Raw genomic sequence first — 26189 nt, 5'->3', positions numbered from 1 at the left:
AGCAGAACCAATGGGTTGCTTCTTGCTCAACTGGTTATAAAATGTATATTTGGGGAAAATAAGACTTTTTCTTAAGTAGAAAGAGAACACAGAAACAAAATCAGGAGAAATATGCATTGCTGTCCTCAGTGGAAAATGGAGAATCTGTGGAAAATCTCACACAACGAGATGCTTTCTTGCAACTCGTTTCTTCCTCTTAGGTGTCTTCTCAAGTAGTTGACCTGATCCCTGGCACCAGAGCACCCTTGTAAGGCAGAGTCACAGAGACAGTGAAGTTGACTCCTTGTTCTACCTACAAATTCCTCCGTATCAGCACCCCTACATTGCATTGCTGTGCTGGTCTCTGCTTGAAGTCCACTACTGCTGCTTCCTCAAAGGGTCCTCTGACTTCTAAAAACAACACAGCCCACCCCCATGACCCCAACCCTTTCACTTAGTGTCTTTCTTCTCTCTTCCTTTCTTCTACAGTTAAGCTCACATCTTTATAGCATGCAGCAATTTACATCAGTCTCATCCCCCACCCCTGCCCAGGGAGAAGTGTTGTCAGTGTTTCCAGTCATTTCCTAATTATGGAGTCCAGCAAAACTTGTTAACCTTGTCCACCCTAATTTCTCAAGAGCACTTGATATATTGACATTTTCCTGGAATTTGGTAGTTTCTTGCTCCCTTTGGCTTCTGAGACATTTGCTCTTCCATTTCCACTCATTTCTCTGGTTGTCCCTTTCAATCTTTTCTTCCTCTATCAGTTTCTTGAAAATAAGATATTTCAAGTTCCCTCATCGAACTCTTTTTTGTTGTTGTTGTTGTTGTTGGTCGTTGGGCCTGAACCCTTGGCCTGAGAGCTGTTCCTCAGCTCTTCAGCTCAAGGCTAGCGCTCTACCACTTGAGCCACAGTGCCACTTCCGAACTCTTCTTATTCTATGCCTAATCTTGGGAGATTCTACTCACAGCTCTGGATTTACCACCACCTCAGTGTTCTCATTCAGGCCAGCCGTGTGCTGCATAAAGATGTCCCCATCAATGACGGACCACGACATGATGGTGCTCCCAAAAGGTTGTTCTGCCTAACAAACACTAGCCATTTCAGTTTGTAGAAATACACTCTCTGATTTCATATAAAGACAGTATCTCCTAATCACAAGTTTAACAGCACATGTCCCTATTGTTTAGCAACACAAGACTGTACATATGTCTTCAGCCAAGCTCTCTACATTCCAGTTCTCTATTGACAGAAACCACAAATTTAGCTCCTTTCCTTTCTAGCCCAACCACCCTCTCCCCCTTATTTCTGTCTTGGCAGGTGGCACCATCTGCCAGGCACTTGCACTACAGATCTGAGCCAGCCATGCCAGTTACTTTCCACTCCACAACTACTTTCACAGGTCAGCAGGCCCTGCTTCTGCCTTCTGGTGTTTGACTCAGATCCTCGCCATTTCCAGGGTCAATACTACTCTCACTTATCCCACTGCAAGAGCCTTTCAAGAAGCTGTGGACGTCTTTTCTCTGCAATCCAGGGTCCCAGACCTGTGCAATGGACCCCTTGGGCAGTTCAAGGAAGCAAAAGTCTCCTCAGTCTTAATTCCGGAATATCCATCAACATTGCATTGAGAAATGGAAAGATGTGTGCGTTCTATGGGACTTGTCTACACGTATAATTGAGATATATGAAGGTTTAGTGGACATAAAGACTGAGTAAGGAGGTGCTACAGGGTCAGAGGTAGAGAGTGAGCTTAGTATGCACAAGACCCTGAGTTCAATCTAACACCACAGGGAGTGAGGGGTGGGGAGAAAAAAAGAAAGAAATGACTTTTTTTTTTGGGGGGGTGGGGGGAGGTGCTGGTACTAGGGCTTGAATCTGGGCCTGGAACCTGTTCCTTAGATTTAGCTTCTTTGCTCAAGATGGGCATTCTACTACTTGGGCCACAGCTTCTCAGCTTTTTGGTAGTTAATTAGAAATAAGAATATTAGGGACTTTTCTGCCTAGGTTGTCTTCAAACCTCAGATCTCAGTGTCCTGAGTAGCTAGGGATACAGGTGGTCAGCTTCTTTCTACTTTAGTTCAGAGCTCCTTGAATTCAATCTATTAATCTAGTAACCAATGCATTAATCTATCCAGGTTAATCCATTCAATTCTGATCGTTCCTAATTATCGTCTACCTTAAAGCCAAAATCACCTTACAGAGAAGGACATCTACTTGCATGTAAAATTGAGATTACAGTATCAAATTTTTCAAAACTTGTCTTTCCTCAAGTTCCTCAAATGAGTCATGCTCTTGTATACATGGTATCCTTTCTTTTCCTTCCTTCCTTCCTTTCTTTCCCTTTCTTCTCTCCCTCCCTTCTTTCTTTCTTTCTTCCTTTCTCCCTTTCATCAAAAATATTCTTCCCTCCTATCCATCCTTTGAGATCCATGCTTGGCTGACTTTCACCTAACCCACCTCAGCCATCAAGCTGAAGCATGTGACTTGCTCCAATTCCCCCATGGGCCTGTGAACAAGCTGTGGGCATTTTCTGCACTAAAAATGACAGCTCTGGTCTGGGTCTCCCATGGTACTGAGACCCCTTTCAAGGAACTTCTTGCTGATTGCGGGATCCTCAGTATGTAGAATGAGGTCTGATTTAAAAATCAGCTGAAAGAATCAGAGATTTAGGAAATGATGTAATAGGGGCTCCACTGAGAGAAACAATCAAATTTCTGTTTTGCATTTAAGGAGAAGAGGATTAAGATGGAATGAGTACAAATGGGTGTCATTGCTTCCCAGACTGCACATATTAAAGAAAGTCCCTGAATAATTTGGGCAGAAGATGAACTTGCCCTGGTACTATCTGGGGTCTAGGTTTGGAGTCCTGGCTGTGTTTCTTGCTGTATAGTGACTCTGTCTTGGAGCCTTTACTTGTAGCAACCATGGAGGTAGATACCAGGTGTCTCTAAAACAAAGATGAAATGTTTTGAAACTGGATAGATTCAAAGATTGTATCTCCCTTCTTTAGCTACACTTATGTCTTATTTAGCTTCACTCCTCCCCTTGTACACATATTTTTAAATAGGCTTAAGCTCATCAGAGAGCATCCTTACTTATTCCTCCTCCACAGCTGACTCCGCAAGCTGTGTACTAAGATAAACAGAGCATCTGGTAAGAATCTCTTGGCAGGCAGTAGGCAAGAGCCACAGCAGGTACAATTCCATCCATCACTGGATGGACTTGGCTTAGAAGATTGTGTTCCTTGATCCAGCCCAACACCAATGTTACTGGGGCCTGGTGGCAATATAGGTAAAATAGTACCTGAAGGCACTGACAATGTGGGTAGACTAATGGTACCTGAGAACAATGCAGGTGGATTAGTAGTACCTGGGCCAGGTGGCAGTGCATGTGTACAAATGTATACTAGAAGAACTACTTTCTTTGGACATGACAGGCCCTTTGATCTTTTATTAAAGCCACTTAGAAGATTTCTCCTTTTTCTTTCATGACCAAGACAATTTATATAAAATCAACTACTTTAGTGTTCGCCTCAAAACAGGCCCTAGAAAGTAGATGGTCAGACACACAGGATCAAGGTTCTGGAAGCACCTGGAGCAGCAAACTGAAGGAAGGCTTTCCAGGAAAGAAAATCTTAGCACTGACTGTTTCTTAGTCTGGTCCTAACATGGCTGCCTAGATTGTAGCCTGGGGATGCTAGTCACCTGGCTCTCCTCCTACCCCAGCACCAAATAGCTCTGAGACCTGATGCAAGATGCCTCTTCTGGGTCTCATTTCCCTAGAACTAAAAGGAGCGAAGTTGAAGAGGTATCTGGGGCATGCAATGGAAGGTCGACAGGCTCTTTTCGGTACTTTGGAAATTCTAAAGGACAGTATGTATCCCCCTTTGCAGAGATCATGGAGCCAGTTTGCTCTGGCTTTCTCCTATTTAGAATTTCTTTTAGCTCAGCCGATGACATCAGCATGGTGATGTCAGCATGACATCAGACCACCATTCTTTTGACAGGGATCCCTATACCCTTGGTTAGTGCAGAAAGGACAAATAATGGGATATTAAATGCTGGCTGGTGGGGGCATATTTCAGACCTAGAGAACATGAGGGTCCTGAGAAGGTTGGGCCTTTAATGAGTCGCTCTTGTCCTTGTCACTGGACCAGAGCCACAGTGGAGAAATGTCTTCCTGACCCTTGACAGCCGAGATATCATGGTGATGAATGAGGCAGGTACCTGTTCCAGGCGGCACTTGAGTACGGCCCACTCCACATCCCAGGCAGCCTTGTCGCTGGCATACTGCTGCTGTAGCCGTAGCCTCGCATGTTCATCCTCCCGCAGCTCTGAGCGGAAGTCCTCCAGCAAAGCCTTGAGGGCACTGAATAGTTGCTGGTTCTCCACCACCTTTAGGAACAAGGAGATAGGCCCCATTACCTCTCCCATAAGGATCCACTAAGCAGGAAAGGGAAAGGCTCTGGCAATCAGCTAGTGCTTTGGGCCTCTTCCTAGATTCCCAGATAGAGCATACAAGACAATCTAGCATCTGACATTGGTGAGAGCAGGAGGATCCCACTGCTGACCAGGGGACTCCTGGGGCTGAAATGAAGGACCAGCTGGATCAGCAAGAAGGCTAAGGGAAGGCTGTCCCTGGGCAAAGGGCAGCTGTGTTCTGAGTCTGGAGTTGGGCCCACGCTGAAGATGTCTGCATCAGAGGTACTGGGGTTCTGGAGGAGCAGAAGCAAGGAAACTGTAGGCCACAAGGAGTCCCTGAAGCCAGGCTGCCAGGATGATCAACCCCACTTCACACAGAGCTCTGAATTGGGTCAGGTGCTCTGTCATGGGGCTTCAGGTAAGACAAGACACATAACACACATCTCCATATACGCTGCCACTCTGGTGTCAGCTATTGAACTAGAAGGGAGTTCTTGAAGGCCTAGTGACTTCATAAACATAGGTGGTCATACTCTAACTGTGGTTACTAGGAAGGTATGGGAAATAATGATTTATAATTAAAACCTAAGGTGAAATGCTTAACTTGCTCATGCAGGCTTGCTTATGGTTCCCCTGAGATTAGTTGCCTGTCCTCAACCTTTCTGTGTCTCAGTCCTCCTCACTACCCTCATGTATAAAAACCAGTTCTGCTTGTTCATCTTGTTCCTGCCCCAGCTCCTCCACTATTTCTGCTTGGGGGAACCAGGCCTGGCCCATCTTCACATGAGATTGAACACAATCCTTACCTCAGATCAACACATGGAGAATAGGTTTTTACTAAACATCTGTTTGTTCTTCACATAAAAGATGTTAGACTTTTTAAACCCTGCCTAGCCTTTTGAAACCCTGATTTCTATCTGACCATGGCGCCAGCATAAGCACTATATCAGTAAGTCCAAATGACTTAGCCACACACTTTCTTGATAATACTGGACATAATAGTCCTTCCCTCCTAATTAGACAGAAGGCACCAAAGCAAATCCAGGATTTGGGGGTATTCCTGTTTGGTTCACTAAAGCAAGAGGAGGAATGGAAACTATGTCTTTCTGGATGTAGATAAGCTCCACCTCAGAGACAGAGCCCACACTTAGACAGCAGCCTCTGTGCTCAGCTGACACAGTGCCCCATGCAGCAAGTGCACAGGTCTCCAGGTGTGGGATCTGTGTTCAGGTTATGCACACTCAAGACTTCACGCTTCCGTTCTGCCTCTCAAGCCATCTATCTAATCTACAAAATTAATAGAGAAGGTTAAATGTAGATAGGAGAATTTAAGATGTACTGATATACAGTTAGATACAATACAGCTGAATCAAAAAACATATTTAATATGAGCAGATTAACTAAAAACTCTATAGATGTCTCCATAATGGAACCAAGAAGTTACAGGATCAGCTACAGTAGTGGAGTGGGTTAGCATTATTGCTCTTGGATTTTCCTCACCTTGAATACCAATTTTGGTAAAAAGGTAATCAACTCCTTTTGTAATAGCCCTACAAAAAATAAAATACCGCCGGGCGCTGGTGGCTCACACCTATAATCCTAGCTACTCAGGAGGCTGAGATCTGAGGATCACGGTTTAAAGCCAGCCCGGGCAGGAAAGACTGCAAGACTCCTATCTCCAATAAACCAACAGAAAACCGGAAGTGGCGCTGTAGCTCAAGTGGTAGAGTGCTCGCCTTGAGCTGAAGAGCTGAAGGACAGCGCCCAGGCCCAGAGTTCAAGCCCCACGACCAACAAAAAAATAAAAAAAAAAAATAAAATAAAATACCTAGGAGTTAACTAAAGAAGTGAAGAACCTCTATGATGAAAACGTTAAAAACCTGAAAAAGGAAATTAAAGCAGAACTAAGGAAGTGGAAAAACCTCCCATGCTCCTGGATTGGGAGGATTAACATCATGAAAATGGCAATATTGCCAAAGGCTATCTACAAATTCAATGCAATACCTATCAATATTCCAACCTCATTACTTTAGAAATAGAAGAAGCAACCCCAAAATTTATATGGAGCAAAAGGCATTAAGAGTTTATAATTCAGGCTAGACACTGGTGTCTCTCATCTGTAATTCTAGCTATTCAGGAGGCTGAAATATAAGGGCCGTGGTTCGAAGCCAGCATAAGTAGGAAAGTCTATGAGATTCTAATCTCCAATTAACCACCAAAAAGCCAGAAGTAGAGGTATGGCTCAAGTGATAGAGTGCTAACATTGACCAAAAAAGCTCAGGGACAGTGCCCAAGTCTAAGTTCAAGCCCCAATACTGACACGCATGCACACACACATGTGCACACACACACACACACAACATTTAATTCATTTAACATAGAAAAAAATCCAGCAATACTCTATAAGTATCTGAGTATAAATAAGTTACTACTATAGGCTCATGAACTAAAGCAGCAATTAATGCAAAGCAGATTTTCAAAACTCTATACCAAAAACACCTAAAAGTCATGTAAGTGTAAAAAAATAATAAATTATACAAGTACATTAGAGTGAGAGAAGGTGTCAGAACAATCTTTTCAGAACTATACATCTTCAGAGTTGGGTGTGGTGCTATATGCATGTGTTCTTAATACTGGGGGCACTGAAGCAGGAAGATTAAGAGGCCAGACTCAAGAAACAGAGAAAAAGAGGGAGAAAGAAAGAATTACATACCTTTCCATGAACTGTGTTGGAAATTACATAGTTTATGATAGATTCATAATTCATTTAGTATTTTCATCCTTGTACTTTTACATTTAAAAAATTTATTTTTGCATCAAATAAATTTTATTTATTTTTATTTATGTCAGTTATGAGGCTTAATTCAGGGCCTGGGCACTGTCCCTGGGCTCTATTGCTCAAGACTAGCACTCTACCACTTTGAGCCACAGCTCCACTTCCAGTTTTCTGGTGGTTAATTGGAGCTAAGAGTCTCACAGACTTTCCTGCCCAGGTTGGCTTTGAACTGCAATCCTTATATCTCAGCCTCCTGAGTAGCTAGGATTACAGTCGTGAGCCACCAGCGCCTGGCTGTGTCAAAAGAATTTTAAGCATGAAATAGCAATAATAATTTTGATCCTATCTTTGGAGCCACTATCTAATTTTTACTGAAGAGAAAATGGAGAACCATAAATAGGTTCTTACATGTAACCAATCTCTTTCCCTCCCTTCCTTCCTTCCTTCCTTCCTTCCTTCCTTCCTTCCTTCCTTCCTTTCTTCCTTTCTTTCTTTCCTTTCTTTCTTTCTTTCTTTCTTTCTTTCTTTCTTTCTTTCTTTCTTTCTTTCTTTCTTTCTTTCTTTCTTTCTTTCTTTCTTTCTTTCTTTCTTTCTTCCTTTCTTTCTTCCTTTCTTTCTTTCTTCCTTTCTTTCTTTCTTTCTTGCTAGTCATGGTGCCTGAACTCTGGGCCTGGGCGCTGTCCCTGGGCTCTTCAGCTCAAGGCTAGCACTCTACCACTTGAGCCACAGTGCCACTTCCAGCTTTTTCTGCTTATGTGGGGCTGAGGAACTGAATCCAGGGCCTCAGGCATGCAAGGCAAGCACTCTACCACTGAGCCGCCTTCCCAGACCTAACCAACAACTTTCTATGAATTTCAAGTTTCATATGGTCTCCGTCTGCTTTTCTCAGCTCCTCTGCCACCTGACTACTAATAAGATTAGAATCAGAACTTGATAGTCCTTCTGCAGATTGAAAATTTGGCTTTTCTGGAGACAAATCAAGTTCTTTTTGGCATTATCAGCTATCAAATTCAATAAAATTAAGTCCTAATGTTTTTATGCCCATTTGGGTCAGAGCAAGCAGCATACTGTTCTATGGCCCAAGGATGATACTAATCTTCATTGAACACATTACAAAATGCATTCAGTGAAGACTGGGTTATTTGGGGATGAAATTGGTCAAAGGAAAAGAGAGGCTCAGAAAATGGATGCTACTGGTACTGGTTCTCATAGTGGCCTGGGATCAGTATGTGGCATGCAGGGTGCCAGGGCAGCTTCTGCTATGAATGCACCACAGCCATAAATAAGCAAGATTCTTCTATATGATTTTTATGCATCCACATAAAACCAGTAATGGTAATTACTACTATTAACTGCTTCCTATGGGCATAGAGATGCTAAGTTTTTCACCTCTATGACCTTACTTCTATATCACATCAATCCTGGGTGCATTCATTTATTTTCCATATTTCACAGATGAAGAATTGCAGTTTAGAACATCTTAACAGCCAGGGTCTCATTAAGGAAAAAGGAGCCAGGATCACAAGTCTGCCCCCCATTAAGGCCAGACAAATCAAGCCAGAAAAATTCACCCTCCCAAATATTATACCTTGCCAAATTTTCTCTTTTAAATTCGACTTAGAAAAGCATTTAATGTGTGAGAAACTAATATGGTCTCCTTTATCATGGAATAGTAACAATGAGAAAGCTGAAAGAAAGTCTACAATCTCTCTCTCTCTCTCTATCTATCTCTCTCTCTTTCTCTCTCTCCCTCTCTCTTCCACTCTCTCCCACACACACTTCTTCCTGGTGCCCCTTGCAGAGCGAGATTCTGGGTAAAGATGCCCCAAATCAAGTCTAGGATCAAATTAGGACTCTGGCCCACTTAGATTCTTATACAGAATGTCATTTTTATGCAGTTTTCTGAACCTTTCAAGCTAAAGGTCTAGATATGCTACCTTTGGGTTGTTGATTTAAGTATAGGTCAGCTTTAACACAAAAATCTGGCTGTCAATCTCCTTAGAGATCTGCGGACTGGGTTTCTATCAAGGTCAAGGAATAAAATGGCTTTGTAATTTCTTCTTCCTCCATTGAAGGGTATTTCAGCCATTTGTAGCTCATCTCTCTTGGGTGAGGCTTAAAATAATCCTAAAATCAAGATCAGGAGTTTGACTGCTATAATGTGTCACACTTTATAACAGGTTCAAGGTTGTATCTTCCTGTAATCCAGGTGCTCTGCAAGTCTACAATAATGAATAAATAATGAATAAAATAAATATAAGTATTGTTCATAGGAAACAAAAAGGAAGTTATGTATAAGGTAATATACCAAGATGTTTGAAATACAATTCTAGTACCTATTTTTCAAAATTTCTGCAATATATGCATCAAGTGAAATCATAACTCTATAAAACTGTGAAACTATCATCCTCTCTCTTCCTTTCAACTTGCCTTAGAGCCATGAACTTTGATGTCAGGTTTAATCTGAAGGTAAAATGGATATACTGACTTGTCACTATAGGCTAACCCACAAAAAGCCAGTCACAAAATAGAGGTGATGACCTCTACCTCCTATTTATTTAGGCTATTCCACAGAGGCAAGTAAACCATGAGGCCAGATGACCTGATCCTAACCCCCAATCTTGGCATGTGTAGTTCCTAGATGATACATATAGGAGGGGGGCATGATGCAACACTCAAAGGCACATCCTGTACCCACAGGAATCCAGGGAGAAGCCCTTTATTGGGAGATCAGCCAGAAATGCTACATCGGCACATCCTGTAACATTTGTATAAAGAAGCTATTCATCATTCTTACTACTACTGCCATGTTCAGATTAATTTGAAGACTCCTTACTAAAATCACTATCTCCCTGCAGATACAAGAGTGAACTATTGAAGCTCCAAAGTATAATCTGAAATGGAAGGACAGATGCATTTACTGTAATATAGAATCATTTGTCTTTCCCCCACCCTTCCTTTCCCTCCAAGAAGGTGCTTGGGCATTCCAGCCATGTGGATTCTATGCCTGCAGACTTCACAATTTCACAAGAGCTCCTCATAATAAATACAGGTGTATGAAACACTAATGTCAAACGTTTTTAGCATATGCTAAATATATTTAATATCTGATAACAATTATAAATAGTTATCAGCTCCCAGGCTTAAGTAATCAGGACAGATCTGATGAAAATGGATGAAAGAAATCACTGCACAGTTTAGATCTTTGTTATCATCTGTGAAAGGAAGGTGTAAAATGTTGACTGATGAGCTCTGGAAAGGAGAGTGGACAGACAGTCCTTAGGTACCCTTGGATGCATATGAATTTTTACTGACGTGTGTACTGTTTTCACAGTAATGGAAACAAGAGAGACAAATCACAGCCAAGATGAATGTTTCATGATCTCAAGCTCTGGTCTGGTTTCTTGTAGTTTGAGAATAGTGAGTCTCTTAAGTGAGGTTGTAAAGCTACAGTCTCATGAATAAACCACAGTGTAACACACACAACTAAAGTATAAAAGCTACAAAGGCTCAAGAAGGGAGCTTGCTTATTTGCTTGCTTTCACAATAGAAGGGAGCCCATGCTGGCCTAGAACTTCGATCCTCCTGTCTCCACTGGCACTGTACTGCACTACCACACCCAGTTACAAAGGAAGTTTACTCATTAAAAAAAAAAATAATAAGCTGGGATACTAGTGGTTCCTACCTGTAACCCCAGTTACTAAGAACACTGAGATCTTAGGATCAAAGTCTGAAGTTAGCCCAGGCAGAAAAGTCCATGAGGCTCATATCACCAATTCACCAGCAAAAAGCCAAAAGCAGAGTTGTGGCTTGAGTGATAGAGCACCAGCATTGGGCAAAAAAGCCAACAGAGAGAGCTAGAGGCCCTGAGTTCAACTACTGGTCCACACACACAGACCCAGACACACAGACACACACAGCCAAGATGGGTCATAGTTTTGACCTACTAGCTTCTTCTGTAATAGTTGCTATTTGTGGAAGTTTTTTCCCCTTGGCCTAGATAGACTGAAAGCCATATTGTGAGTACTAGAGAGAACCAAAGTCCAGGAAGAACAGAAAACAAAAGGCTCATTAGCTGAAAGGAGGCTGACTTTTAGAGCAGACCCCAAGGCCTTCACACCACAGCTGAGCTGTGGACCAGGGACAAAGGTCTCTACTTCCACTCAGGCTTGAGACTAGACCTAGTCAGACACTTTAGTGAGCAGCAATAGGTGATACCTTAAAGATGTATAGAGAGCTCATTAGGAACTTGGTTAGGTTCTCCACATTGACATATGGCTATTATAGTAAGGAGTATAAATTATGGCACATCCCCAAATAAGAGCGTAGGTTGCCTCTAAATTAATTATTTTGATGCCCAGAAGACTTGCTGGTTCTGGAAGTACTAACAATGGAGCGTATAAACAGTCTTAGGAATGCCTCAGATGCCTACAAAGCAGTGAGCATGGAGCTCTGCAAGGACTGCAACTAGCTTTCGGCCTCTGTTCTTTTTGTTTCTTTTCTTTTCTTTTTTCCTTGTACTGGGGCTTGAACTCGGGACCTGAGTGTTTTCACTTAGCTTTTTCCTCTCAAGGCTAGCACTCTACCACTTAAACCATAGCTCTACTTCTGGCTTTTTGGTGATTAATTGGAAAGTCTCATGGGCTTTCTTGCCTGGGCTGGCTTAAAAAATGTGATCTTCAGATCCCAAACTCCAGAGTAAATAGGATTGCAGGTATGAGCCACTGGCACCAGGCCAGGCCTCTGCTCTTACAGACAAACTGATAGTGCATACTGTGCACAGCTTAATCACTGCCTGGAGACAGAGACCTTGCAACTAAAGATTAGGAAACAGGTAACCTTTTTCAAACGTTTATCAACTTGCTTTTTTTCCCTAATTTGTTCCTGAGGTGGGTGGTTACATGTCATTATTTTCTAAACCTTGCTGGACATAGTAAGTGTTGTCATCTACCAGCTATAAGAATGTGCAATATGACACAAATCAAAGATCGAGGCCTGAGAAATTTTGCTACTTGTTCATTATCCTTGGGAAAGCAGTTTGGCCACATTTCCCATGCTGTTTATGGCTCTGTGAGGTTCTCAGGGCTTCTGAAAAGGCCCGGGGTTTTGCACAGCAACTCTCTGAGGCATGTGCACTGGCTCTGGCTTCCAGGCTTGCAGGCTAATACCCGTGCCACTCACAGACTCAAAGCTTCTAATGGAGAATGTTCACTCTCAGTGAAGCAGCTGTTGCATACAGTAGAACTCATTAATCTTCTGTCCTCAGCCGCAATGCATTGTGCACAGAGATCGACTGTCAGTGCTGTGGATGGGTGGATCCAGGGAAAGGCAGGCCTGATCAGAATCAGGCCTCTACTGTGTCAGCTCATTCTACCACAGCCTGTGTGGAGCAGAAACCCACATGTTTGTCCCTATTTTTAAGGGTAATCACTAATAATCAGCATCAGAAGGAGCAGAAGGCAAAGGGAGATAACATTAAGCTATCCTGAGAGTGAGGTTACAGTAGAGTGACTTTACATTAGTTTCCATCCTCAGAGTAACATTTTCCATGACTGCTGTCTGGAAAATTAGATTTGTTACATTTTTTTCCCTTTTCCAAAGCACTGGGGTGCATATATGGGAAACACCCACCATGCAGCAGGTTGATGTCTGAGTAAAAACCATCACAGCTAAACACAGATATTTTAGAAGATTGAATGGGAACATCTCTTAAAAATAATAGGGCTGGGAATGTGGCTTAGTGGTAGAGTGATAGCCTTGAGCAAAAGCTGCTCAGGCACAGTGCTTAGACCTTAAATTAAAGCCCAAGGACTGGCAAAAATAACAATACCAATAATGATAAATTACCAAATTTCGGCTAGGTGCTGCTGACTCACACCTATAATCCTGACTATTCTGAAGGCCAAGATTTGAGGATCTCAGTTCAAAGCCAGTTGGAGAAAGAAAGTCTGTGTGATTTATTTCCGATTAACAAAAAACAACAACAAACAAACCAGAAGTAAAGCATGGCTCAAGTGGTAGAGCACCAGCCTTGAACAAAAAAGCTAAAGGGCAGCACTTAGGCCCCGAATTCTAGCTGCAGTACTGGCACACATACAAAAAAGGAACTGCCAGCTTTGAAAACATTATTAGTAATGTTTTGGTTTCTAACTAGATCACACTGCCGGAAATCTTATTCCGTGATCTAAAATCTCCCCATGGACACACTTCCTAATGGTTGTGAGTAAAGTCTTCTTTGACAGTATAAGCTCCTTCCTAAGTGACATCATTCAGGGTAAGGAAAGGGGTGGTATAGGCAGAGAGTTGCTGTTTCATGTAAATATTTGATCTATATATGGAAGGAAGGCCGTTGAGAGAAATCTCAATTATCCTCTTAGCCTGCACTGTGAATACTGCTACTCTTCCTCATCTGGATCAGAGCCAAAATCCTGATGACAATCTTCTATCACATGACCCACGCACAAAGCTCTGGGCAGAGGGGCTGGGTGGGAGAGGACTAGCAGCTGTGGAGTCTGGCACACAGTGCTTTTGCATGCCTGTGACTCCAAGGCCAGGGTCTCACCCAGTGTCCAGCTGGCTTACATCTTCACCCCAGCTCACAGGCAACCCAGAGGTAGGGGAAGTCAGGCTTCATTGCAGGAGTTCCCTCTGAGAAGCAAAGCAGGCTCAGAAGGGACTCAGAAATCTGGCTGCAAGAAAGCTCTATTACAAGGTATCTCTTGGGATCTCAATTCTACAAATCTACTTTAGCAGACATTTTATATTAAAATGCAAAACAAAAACACCCCAAAGAGCTTGGAGTTGTTGGCTTATATCTGTAATCCTAGCTACTCAGGAGGCTGAGATCTGAGGATTATGGTTCATAACCAGCTCAGGCAGATAAATCTGGGACACTCATCTCCAATTAACAAGCTCGAAGTAGAGCTGTGGTTCAAGTGTTACAGTATTAGCCTTGAGAGAAAAAGCTAAGGACAGTACCCACACCTTTAGTTCAAGCCTTATGACTGACAGGCACACACAGGCATGAGCACACACACACACACACACACACACACACACACACACACACACACACACACACGTTATCATATTTTGGTTTATTAATAACCAGAGTCTATTTCTAGGGTGCTTGGGGACAATAATAATTACTTAGTAACATTGAAATTCTACTTTTCTACATAGACTTTAATGTTTCCAAGGTGTCATCAAATATTTTTATTTGGGATATTATGATTCAAATAGCCAAAAAGACCTGAAATACTTTATATTGGGGATTTAAATAAAAACTACCTGATATTTCTTTCTTAAAATGATGTTATCAAATCATTGATGTTGGCAATGGCTGTTGAGCTAAACATCAACACAAATGCTCTGCAAGTCCTTTTTCTTGCTGTGATAAGAACATTGCAGTAAAATTTTCTCTTCTTGGAAGAACAGTCAACCATTAACTTTCACAAATGGTTCTCAATATTTATTTTTTCCTCCTGACATATATATGCTGGATCAAGGGAGGGAGTGGACAACTCAATGGATCTGCTCTTACTAAGGTCCTTAGTTGTATGTACAAAGCCAAACCACATCATGGACTTGATATAGTAAGACTAAAAGGCCAAATAAGTCCAGTGCTCGTGGCTCATAACTGTAACTCTAGCTACTCAGGAGGCTGAGATCTGAAGATCATGGCTCAAAGCCAATACAGGTAGAAAAGTCCATTAGATTCTAATCTCTAATTAATCATGCAAAAGCCAGAAGTATGGTTTTAGTAGTAGCGTGTCAGCCTTGAATGAAAAATCTAAGGGACAGTGCCCACACTGAGTTCAAGACCCAGCACCATCATTTTTTTTTTTTTAAAGAAAAGGTTGAATGACATGATTTCTTGCGAAAATTCAGCCTCACAAAAAGCCACAGATAGTCAGAGTCACGTAAAGGATTTTCTGTGATTGGGAACACCAATATATGGAGTAAGACTATACAAACATGGCCAAGGAGCCTCCTCTCCCCATATGCACAAAATGATGGGCTTAAATCTAAGCACCCACCTGCTTGTTGAGTGGTCCTCCATCCAAAGTCTGCAGCCGGGGTCCATGGTCACCAGTCTGCACAGGGGTATGTAGGGAATGCTCCCCTACTGGAAAGCCACAGCCTTGGTCACCATCATCTCGGGCTGGTCTTTCCACCTGGTGACCCCCCTGGACTCCTAGTTCACCAAGCCCAGGGAAGGTCTCTGGATGTTCACTCTGAAACCAGCAATATATGATAAACACAGCTTTGCATAGGCCTTTTCTCACTGTAGGCCAAATTTTTGCACCAACTGGCATCAGGGCCTGGGCCCAGGCAATCTACCCACTTAAGCTTCCTTAGCACTTGGAGCTGTCTACAAGTAGCCTAATTTTTATTGTTTGAGGGTAACCATATGGATTATCAAATCTTTTCCTTCAGTCTTCTCCCTAAAAATGCTCAATGTTGTCATTTCATTCATTGGTATGTTGTCCTTTTAGATAGCATAGGATGGGCGCTTGATTTATTAGAAAAACAAGTAAGAAACTTTACTTCTCGTAAATGGGTATTGCTTACAGTTATAGGGTTTCCTTTTCAATTCTGTCACTTACTACCTTTTTTGTGTGACATGAGAACACTCAGAATCTACCTTCAAAGCAAATTTCAAGACCCAACAGTACATTGCCAATTATAATGGCATTATCAATTTAATCTCTAGACTTATCTATACTACATAACTGCAACTTTATACACCTAGACCAACAGTTACTCACTTTTCCAACTGTCAAAGCCCTGGTAACCACCATTCTACTCTGGTTCTACAAGTTTGAAGTTTTTGGATTCATATAAAAATGCAATTATGCTATACCTATGTTTCTGCATCTGTCTTATTTCATTTAGTATAATGCTCTTCAGATTTAATTATATTGTTGCACATGACAGAAATTTTTTCTTATTTGCAAAGCTGAATAATACTCATATGTATATATAGCACATTATATTTATCCACTCATCCATCCATGAGTAATTAGAGTGATTCTATAGTCTGACTATTGTAAAAAAAAAAATTAGCTATAGTTTTAGAAATAGGAGAGATCAACAGAAAGCCCTACAATCAATTATTTATAAGATTTGCTTAACGATAATTTTCTATGGATCCTTGAAGGCCATTTGAATCAATTTTTAAAGACTTTATTCACCTTGAAGAAAGAGAATCATTATTCATAGTATTACTAAAACTTACTTATTCTGTTCACTAGAGTGGAAAACAGACAAAAGGCCTTTGGGAGCTCAGTGCTTTGAAGTAGCTGAGCAAGTAGCCCAGGTGTTGTTGCACTCAACATACAGCCTAGTAGCTCCAGCCTATGCTCACCAGAAAGCAAAGCCTATGGAGATAGAGGTCACTCTACCTTCACTTCAGCAATAAACCAATCACAAAGCAAAAAGCTCTGTCCTGTGGCTATTTATGGATCTAGGAATTGAGATATGATGGGGAAAAGATACATGAGTTCCAGAAGTGACAAATTAACTCTGTGAGATCCTTATAAAACTGGATGTGGTGGTACACACATAATCCCAGCAACTCAGGAGGCAGAGTCAGGAGACTTTAGAATTTGGGCAAAAGTAAAACATATACATACACGCATGCACACACAGACACACACAAATTGTCAAAAACAAAAGAAAAAACTGAAGGACTGGGGGATGTAGCTCAAGTAGTACCCAGCAAGCATGAAGCCCAGGGCTCCATCCCCAATAGGACAAAATAAAACAAAATGTTATAAAGCTGTGTACCAGTGGCTCATGCCTATAATTCTAGCTACTTCCAAAAGCTGAGATCTAAGGATTTAGGTTAGAAGCCATCCTGGGCAGGAAAAGTCTGAGAGACTCTTACCTCCAATTTATCATCAAAAACATGGAAATAGAGGTATGGTCTAAGTGGTAGAGTGCTAGCTTTGAGCATAATAAAAGTTCAGGCATAGTGCCCAGGCCCTAAGTTCAAGCCATAGGACCAACATGCACACACACAAAAAAATATAGTTGTCTTGGGCTCTAATATCTGGGAACATGAACTAAAATGGGAAAGAGGGCAAACATTGAAACCCAGCTGTTTTTGCATTTAATCACTAAATTTATTCAAATTAATTAATTATACATTTTGTTTTGACGATGGTCATTATCTTAAAAGAGTCATCTGGTTTTCCCACATTAAAAAGTATATTGTTAATTGCAGTCAACTAACTATGAGAGCCCAGAGGCTGCAGCAACACAGACACTGGACAGCGTAGGGATAGGGACTCCACGGTCCTTAGCATTTTCATCACATGGTTCTCACTGGGCTTAATTCTAGCTATTATAAACAGCAAGGTTGAGTGAGATGGTAAAGGAGATATCAGGCAGAGCACCTCAGTAGATTAATAAATCCAACAACAAAGGAAACGACAGCAACACTTCGTTCTAGAACAGAGCTAGGTCAAAGCACAGCACAGAATTCTTGATTACATGTATACCTGGACAAGCCATTGCATTTCTATAGCCTGGACTGAAATTTACAAAAATAATTGAAAATAACAGAACATGGTTTTGTAGGAAGTGAAGGGCAACAGTGTCTGAGGGTCAAGAACAAAGCACACAAAGAGAATGAATTCCAGAGTGGCATTACCTCAGTGAAATCCTCTCCTCCCTCCTCCATCTGCTTCCCCTGCCGCCAGTGTTTCAGTAGCCACCTGAGCTTGACATAGAAGAGGAAAATGTTCTGCTTTAAGGACCGAAGCTCCTGCTGCAGCAGATTCTTCTCATCACTCCAAGTTCGCTCATGGAGGGTGTTCTGTAAAGCCAGGCTGTTCATCTCCAGTTCTTTCCACCTCAAGGCATACAGGTGCTCCTCCTCCATCTTGAACAAGAGTAAAGAGGAACTGTAACATGTGTCTTCTTCAATTTGCCACCCAAACACAACTAGAGGGCTTTACAAACTGTTGGTCAATCTAGACCACTTTTCAAAGAGGATGTGAAATACAGGAGCATTCCTCCCCTCCCCTCCCCACCCTATACATGTAAGGTGATAAATGACTTGAAATGTTTACTATGTAAAAAATCCTTAAAGCATTTTGTGATCAGAAGCAAGTACTGTTTCTAGGGAGGAAATTGTAGACATTTATTGCTGTCAATATCTCACAGTGATTTTAGATTATTTCTAAATCCTTTCAGGAGACTTGTTTTTTGGATGTGTACCTTACAGTCATTAAAGTCATTCTAATTTTCCTCTGTGCAAGTATGTGACACAAGGCATGTTGAATGCCAAAAAGCCAATCCTTTGCTTTTACTTTCTGAGCACCATGGCTCCTCACCTCTAACAGAGAATATCAAGCTGATGGAAAGTCCACCAAGAGCTGGGAAGCCAGAGTGGCTGGAACAGAAAAGATTCTGCCTGTAACTGTGAGCAAAAAGACAAGGTGGTAATTATGTCCACATTTAAGATTTAATGTTCCTATCAGATATGCCTATCTCTGAGGGAAATAACAAAATTCCTGGTTCTTAATTTGGTGGCATGTTTTTTTGTTTGGGCTCAGCTAAGTTTCTTTTTCACTCACAGTTGGCACTCTCTCTTCAGTAGAGCCTCTAGTCCAGAATTTTGCTGATTAATTGGAGTTTCATGCATTTTTCAGCCCAAACTTGCTTCAAACTTCAATGCTCAGAGCTCAGCTTCCTCAAATAGATAGGGTTACAGGTGTGAGTCACCAATCTCTGGCTTACATTCCTGTTTTCTTTCTAAACACCTACTGGCATGCTTCGAAGCCATCAAAAATTATTAGGCATCAATCCTGACTAGGCCAAAGGATGCAAATAAAATCCCATTTTGCAACTAAAGGTACAAGAATAATCTCTGTAGTAGCCGTAACCACATGAGAGCAAAGGCTTCCATGCAACAAACCAAAACTGGGGTTAGAATGTCAGCCTTACCATTTATTAGATTCCCTCTCCTGATTTAACACTCCTTCTTATGCTAAAAGCCAATATACTAGTAATTCTCAGGAACCCTGGGATAGGACTAATGGCTGGCTGTGAATGCTACCCAGATGGTTGAAGTATTAAATGAAGGCCAGTCATGAGGAATGTGAGGGCTCTGGGCAGGGCCAGAGTTCTACAGATGCCCATAGCCAATGTCCTAATACCCGCTGTACATGTACAGCTAAACACTGGCAATTTTATCCACCACCTCGGCAGTTCTCAGAGGTCTGAGGCTGGTGTGGACACAAGAATGCACGAGTCCAGAGTGAAGGGTAACTTGGTACACTGGAAATTTCATGTCTGCAGCTCCTCCTCTGCTCGGCTCTCAACTGATTCACAGTGGGAAGGCTCCAGTTTCCTTGGAGACTACATGAAGGCTGCACAAGCCGCTTTGAAGACATGATGGAAAGGTGTTGAGACTCCAGATGCTACACCTTCAAGGGGCAGTCCCATGCCCTTTGTATGCAGCATCTTCTCCCATCCAGATTCTCCTTTCCCTCTCTTTCTCCTCCTATCAGTGTCCCTTAGGAGGCCTCAAGTGCCTCTTAAAATCACACAGCTAGGTCTTCCTTCCCCTAGGGACATAAGAGGATACTTCCATTTCACTTCTGAATATGCCCAGAGAACAAAACCTCCCACTCTGAAGTTTCATCTTCAGCATACTCCTCGATGGTGAACCCAGTGTTACATATACAGGGGCCTTGCCACTGTCTTAGTTAGCATCTTCACTGATAAGCTCACGTTTCAAGATATTTTGGAGGCTATGCTAAATAAATGAACAATTTAAATTAGGAATCTGTCTCCTAAGTGACCAAGTCATTTTCCTTTGGTAATGTTATGTGAGACAGCGGAGAACACTCAGTCCTAGCCTTCAGCTCTGCCAATCCCCTGTGACCCACTCAGATGCCCCTGGCCTCAGTCATCACACAGCCATAGGCATAGAACACAGACTCCTTGCCAAAGTAGATTCCAAGATACACTGGGTCCTTCATGGTGCACAGTAAAACATCAAGGGACACACCATTCAGGATCCACTTCTCTGTTTTGTTTTAAAGAAGCAGCTATCTTCCAAGAATATAAAAAGGAGAAGTAGCTATGGAAATTCTGAGCCTAGATATTCATCTCCAATTTAATTAGGTATGAGGGTATCAGAGATCGCAATGTCCTGGGGATGCTTGGAACTAGAAGTGCCTGCATCTGTGGAGTCCCTTCCACTGAGAACTCTGGGAAAGGATTTAGTGGATAACAGAAAATTAGCCTGTATTAGGTTATTTGAAAATGGCTAAAGAGTTAACCAGGCCATAGCTCAGTTACTGGCAGCTTCTTCAAGACAATGGTTTAGGGTGAGTCTATGCTTCAGTAAAAAAAAAAAAAAAAAAAACTGGCTTGACAATCAGTGTGACTGACCTAATTCCATTTGCATTTAAGGCCCGGATTTGATATTAGTTTGTGGTAAAGTTAGACTAGGTATGAGAAGGCTTCCTAATACCATAAACACACTCCTTTATTCTCATCTTAAGTTTTGCTTTATGTGGTTTGTTACCCAAAATCAATCACAGTCCAGTAATATTAAATCAAAAGTCCAAGAAGGGCAATTCAGTTTAAAATTACATCTTGCTATAAAGCCCAGGCTGGCTTTGCAATCCTCCCTTTCTCTACCTCTGAAAGTGTTGAGGTTATAGGCATATATGCCCTGCCATAAATTTTAATTAAGATTAACTATCATGTGTTGTTATAATGGCTATATTTTATGATCAGTCGTTGTTAGTCTTTTATTGTGTTTAATTTGTAAGTTAAATTTGATCATAGGTCCGCATACATACAGAACTGGCAAACATAGAATATAAGGGTTTTGATACCATTTGTGATTTTGAGAATCCACAAAGCAGCTAGGTGCCAGTGGCATATGCCTGTAATCCTAGCTACTCAGGAGGCTGAGATCTGAGGATCGCTGTTCAAAGCCAGCCCAGGCAGGAAAGCCCATGAAATGATTATCTCCAATAAACCACCAGAAAAGCCAGAAGTGGTGCTGTGACTCAAGTGGGAGAGACCTAGCATTGAGCTGAAGAGCTGAAAGTGCCCAGAGTTCAAGACCCACGACCGACCAAAGAAAAAAAATCCACAAAGCAACCTGCAGTGTGTGAGACAAGTATATTGAAATCCACAAAGCAACCTGCAGTGTGTGAGACAAGTGTATTGAAAAATGTCCCACAGAGCAGAGAAATGAGCAGTTGTCTTTATGGAACTTTGGGGAGGGGGAGGGAGCACAACTGGGTGATATGTCCATATGCTTATGGGTCATTTAGCCTGTACGTGATTGACAGCATTCTTTACAAATGCATACTGATGTCTTTTCTGAGGAAGGCTGCAGGCTAAGAAGCAATTGTGTTGAAATGCCTGTGAAATATTTACCTTGTGGATCTTGTTTGTAAATGCCTCTGTCTCCTCTTGATGCAGTCTGGTCGCCTGCACGAGCTGACCCTGTAGCTCTTCTATCGAAACACTCTGCTCAGGTAAAACAGGGGGGCCCCTGAGCTATCAGTGGGATAAAGGAAGGGGTTTAGTGGAAATGAGAACTCTGCTTGACGTGATGACACAGGACAGACATCCGTACAAGCTGAGACATACATGGGAGACACAGCACGTGGGGCTGCAGCAGTGGAGTGACTGTGGCCACCTCCCCTGGGGCTTCTCACAGGGGAGCCTGACACTCGGAGCGCCAGGCTACCTGTGGGGCGAGGTCATGGGCTACTCTTCCTGCCCTTCACCTCTATCTCTCACCTAGAGGCAGAGTGTAAGTGGAGCTTTGGCATCTGAACTTCACCCCCAACCACCACAAACTAGCCCCAGAAAAGGAAGCCAGGCAGGGTTTACAGTTGGGGGTCCTTGCCAATATAGCAGCTTCTAGGTTTTGAAATATGCTAGTTGTAGAACTGAGTCAAGAATGGCCACCTATCACTCAGCTGTGTAGATTCACTTCCTGAGTCATATAGGGACCTCCTAGGTTGCACAACAATTCTGTTCAGGTATGTGCTTATTAGGGATTACCCTATCTACCAAACATGCCTTCCATTCACCTGGGCAATGTGACTCTGGGTGCTCAGGGTAGATGGGGTAGAGCTCTTCCTAAGGCCAAATACTACTGTTAAGCCTCTGAAGGGTACAAACTGCCCAGGAGGAACAACACAAAGACATCTGTATATTATATTCAGGCTAAAACCAGACACAGAATTTGTATTTTTGTTGGTGGTGACTTAATCCTCAAGTCCATACGGCCATGGGAGAGAACTCAGTCATTACTTTTTAAATTAAAATGTGTTTTGTTTTTAAAAGATGGAAGCCGTGATACTAAAAATTTTAAGCATCATTAAAATTAAAGCAAGATATTTGCCCACTCACTTGAGCTACTTGAAGATAGGTGATTTATAAAGCTAGGAATTAGAGTGGACTGTTGCAATAAAACCATGTCATTTCCCTGGCTCTTTCTCTCCCAGGGGATCACTGTTCCTCTCCAGGATCTGAGGCTATGTGGTTGTCATGAGTGAAGATCATGCCCCCAAAACAGGAAATGTAGAAACAAATGTGGAAAGCCCTTCACTTAGCACTGCTGGGTAATGGAGAACACTTAGAGGAAGAATGAAGGGAAGGAAATCAGAGACCCCTGGGATTCATCAACTTTGCAATCAAATTTTAAAAGCTAGATTGAAACTCATCCAACTGTAAAGAAACCCAAGAACTTCTGAGAACATTAAATGCTTAAGTTGCCAGTTGCTGGAAATTAATCTTTTATCTGAGTTTTCTTTGAAAAGAGGTATTTCTCTATTGGTTGAGTTTACCCCAGTGACTAGTTTTTCATTTCTAAAAGCCCTGTGTTATTACTTTCAAATGTGTGGATTTTTAACGGTAGCAACTTTTTCTTGTCTCTTGTTTGCTTGTCTTTTATAGTTTTGAACACACTTATTGCACAGTGTCTTATTTGATAACTTTGAAGGCCTTGAGTCAAATCCTACAGTGTGCTTACTCCTGTCAGATAGCTTTTTGATTGTGTGCTTGTTGTTCTGCATGGTGAGTTCATTTTCAATGGGTAGTCTATGTGTCTCCTATGTGTTGGATGAGATTATACCTCCAAGGTTAGTTTTGTGTTTGCAGGAGGCATCAGTAAGATACCAATTCCTTGGGCCTTCCCATACCAAATAGGCAAGATCACTTCAAAACTTGACCATGACCCCGGCTCTGACTCCTTCTATTCCCAACTCAGAGCCCTTGGTGGGTGGTTGAGTGTCCTATTGTCGCCCTCCTGCCTGGCAACTATAGGCTAATGTTTCTCCTGTTCATTCATGTCTCTTGGCAGGTGTTAGGCACGTGGCCTAGTCTCTAGTTCCCTTGGAGCTACTGCAACCAAGAGTCCTGGTTACCAATTCTGGTAACTATTCTCTTAATCCATCCACCTAATGATCAGATAATACTTTCATTTTCAATTCTAAAATAAATTCCAGTCTTAAGGATTACTCTGACTGTCCTGATAACTCAGTTATATAAATAAAAGGATATTTTCTGTTTTATTCAACCAATACTGATTGGGTACTCAAGAGTACTAGGCACTGGAGTCAAAGCAGTAAATGAAGCCATCGAACCCTGTCCTTAAGAAAGAGCTGCAGAGTTCAGGTGTTTCCTACTTGCAGCAATGTTTCCATGTGGTCTGGACTGCTGACTACCAGCTTTAGCTTCCAGTTACATGTTATTCTACAAACTTAAAATGCAAAGGCCCTTCACATTTCAATGCATTGGGTACCATCAGAAAGCTTTATACCTTTAAGGCATTAAAACAAATGTCCTAATCAAGTTTAATAAAGAAAAAGGATAATCAATGCAAATTAATTTCTATTTTCAGGTTGAGTATCCATTATCCAAAAATGCTTGGGGCCAGGAGATTAACATGTCAGACTTTTTTTGTATTTGTATTTTTGCATTTGTATTTCTATTTTTCTATTTGTAGTTATATTTTTTGCATGTATATGATTCACATTGGGATAGGCCAGGTCTAAACAAAAAATCCATTTGTGTTTTGTATGTACTTTATACACATGGACTGAAGATTACTTAATAAAATCTTCAAAAACATTCAGTGCATAAATTTTTGTAGTATAGAATTTTATCTCTCTGGAGTCATGTGGGTAGCTCAAAAAGTTTTGGATTTTGGAGAATTCTGGATTTCAAATTAAGGCTACTTAATCCATATTACACTAAACTATTTGATTTGGCTTCAATCTTAATAAACATTTTATTATTTCAAACAAGTAGATAAGCCTCATATTTCATTATATGGCTATCCTGTTTTAGCCACACCTTTGAGAGGTCACAGAAGAGGACCCTTGAGGTCTTGTGAGGGTGTTGGCCAAGAATGTCTGATTTCTATCTAGGCCTATCAGAAGTTTATTTTCTTGGATTATTCCTTTTGGCTAATGGAATATTAAAATTCCTGACAGCCACTCCTAGCCAATGTGCCAATGTCACTCCAGTGTTACAAAGAACAAAATACAAACACATTATAGCAAAAGTTTCCATCTAGAATGACTCTATTGCCACATAACTGCATACAAGTACATACATTCGGGGAACGTTTCATACAACATATAAATTTCCTCTAGGAAAATAAGCACATTCCTTCATCACTAAATTCCCAAAGGCTTGATTCTAAAACCCATCCCTTGTTCACTTACCTATGATCCTGATCATACACTACACAAATGCCTCCTGATCTGGGAATGCAGTTTTGCTGTTGATGTATTTTGGTTTTACAATACTAGAGTTTTAACTTAGGGTCTCACACTTGCTAGACAGGCACTCTACCACTTGAGCCACTCCACCAGACCTTTCATGTGTTAATTTTATAAGATAAGGTTTTACAGTATGCTCAGATCAGCCTCGATTTGCAATCCTCCTCTTTGTACTTTCTCACACTGCTGAGATAACAGGCACACACTGAAATGCCCAGCCATTGGTCAAGATGGAGTCTCCTAACTTTTTTTGTCCGGGCGAGTCTCAAATCACCATCTCCTGATCTTAGCCTCCCAAATGGCAAGGATTAAAGGCTTGAGCCCCTGTGCGGTATATTAAAAAAAAAAATACCATGCCTACTTGTTTCTGAAGCTGTGACAATATTAATCTTGATATCATGACCACTCTTCCCCCTTGTTAGCATTCTGAATGCCCACAGAGTCTGTGTAATGCTGTGAAATAAAACTTCTGATAGGCCTACATAGAGGACATTTCTAGACATCTCCTAAGAAGCTAGCTTAATTTCCCCCCCGCCCATGATTCAGAAAATAACATCACTATCTCAATAAACAGAAAGAAAAGAGTCAAGTTGGAGATGTAGTTCTAGTGGTAGAGCACCAGCCATGAGCAAGCAAACCAAGTCAGAACAAGGGCCTGAGTTCAAGTCCCAGTACCAGCAAACAAAACAAAATACAGAAATGCTTTTCATTATGGGCCCTATAATAAATACTCAGCAATGCAACTTACACACCAGGACTCTACAATGCTTCCATTACCATGACTTCACTTCTGGTGAGCTCCATTTTATCCTTGCCAGTTCTGCCACCACTCCTTTCAAACGCGGGCTATGAGGTCAACACATGTGTACAAATACTTGGCATAAATCCCACACAGTTTTTCTGCGGTTGGTATTCACAGCTGAGGCATAGTGATCTCAGATGCTCGGTGTGCTTCGATGATTAAAGGATAAAATGAGGAGCCAGGGAGAAAAGCTCTTTGAGATTTCTGGCCCAGAAACTCAATCCTCTGGGCACAGGCTTGGTTTCATTTATGTGTGAAATCTGACCAGTGTCCGTGCTTGGCCACTTCTCATTCAGAACTATTTTTAAGGGGCCTGGCACATTCCACCTGAAAAATTCTATACACTGTGCTCTTCACAAATGTGAATCTCTCAGCATGTTTAATGGGAGGTACAGGGGAAGAGGCCAGCACACGGTGCTAGCATCTG

General features: G+C 41.7%; 1 protein-coding gene across 1 annotated transcript in view; it reads right to left on the bottom strand.

Annotated features, from left to right (window-relative positions):
- The window catches only part of Mtcl1 (microtubule crosslinking factor 1), a 132977-nt gene that overhangs the window by 22633 nt on the left and 84155 nt on the right, over positions 1–26189 (bottom strand). The window contains exons 7-9 of the mRNA XM_042699201.1: positions 17838–18068; positions 15217–15414; positions 4207–4374 (exon numbers count right to left, since the gene is read on the bottom strand). Coding sequence (XP_042555135.1) covers positions 4207–4374; positions 15217–15414; positions 17838–18068 — 597 coding nt within the window. The remainder of the gene's footprint in view (positions 1–4206; positions 4375–15216; positions 15415–17837; positions 18069–26189) is intronic.

The sequence above is a fragment of the Dipodomys spectabilis genome, unplaced genomic scaffold, assembly GCF_019054845.1.
Source record: "Dipodomys spectabilis isolate Male_0828 unplaced genomic scaffold, ASM1905484v1 ptg000235l, whole genome shotgun sequence".
Classification (NCBI taxonomy): Eukaryota; Metazoa; Chordata; class Mammalia; order Rodentia; family Heteromyidae; genus Dipodomys; species Dipodomys spectabilis.
This window is presented reverse-complemented; position numbering and strand designations above follow the sequence as displayed.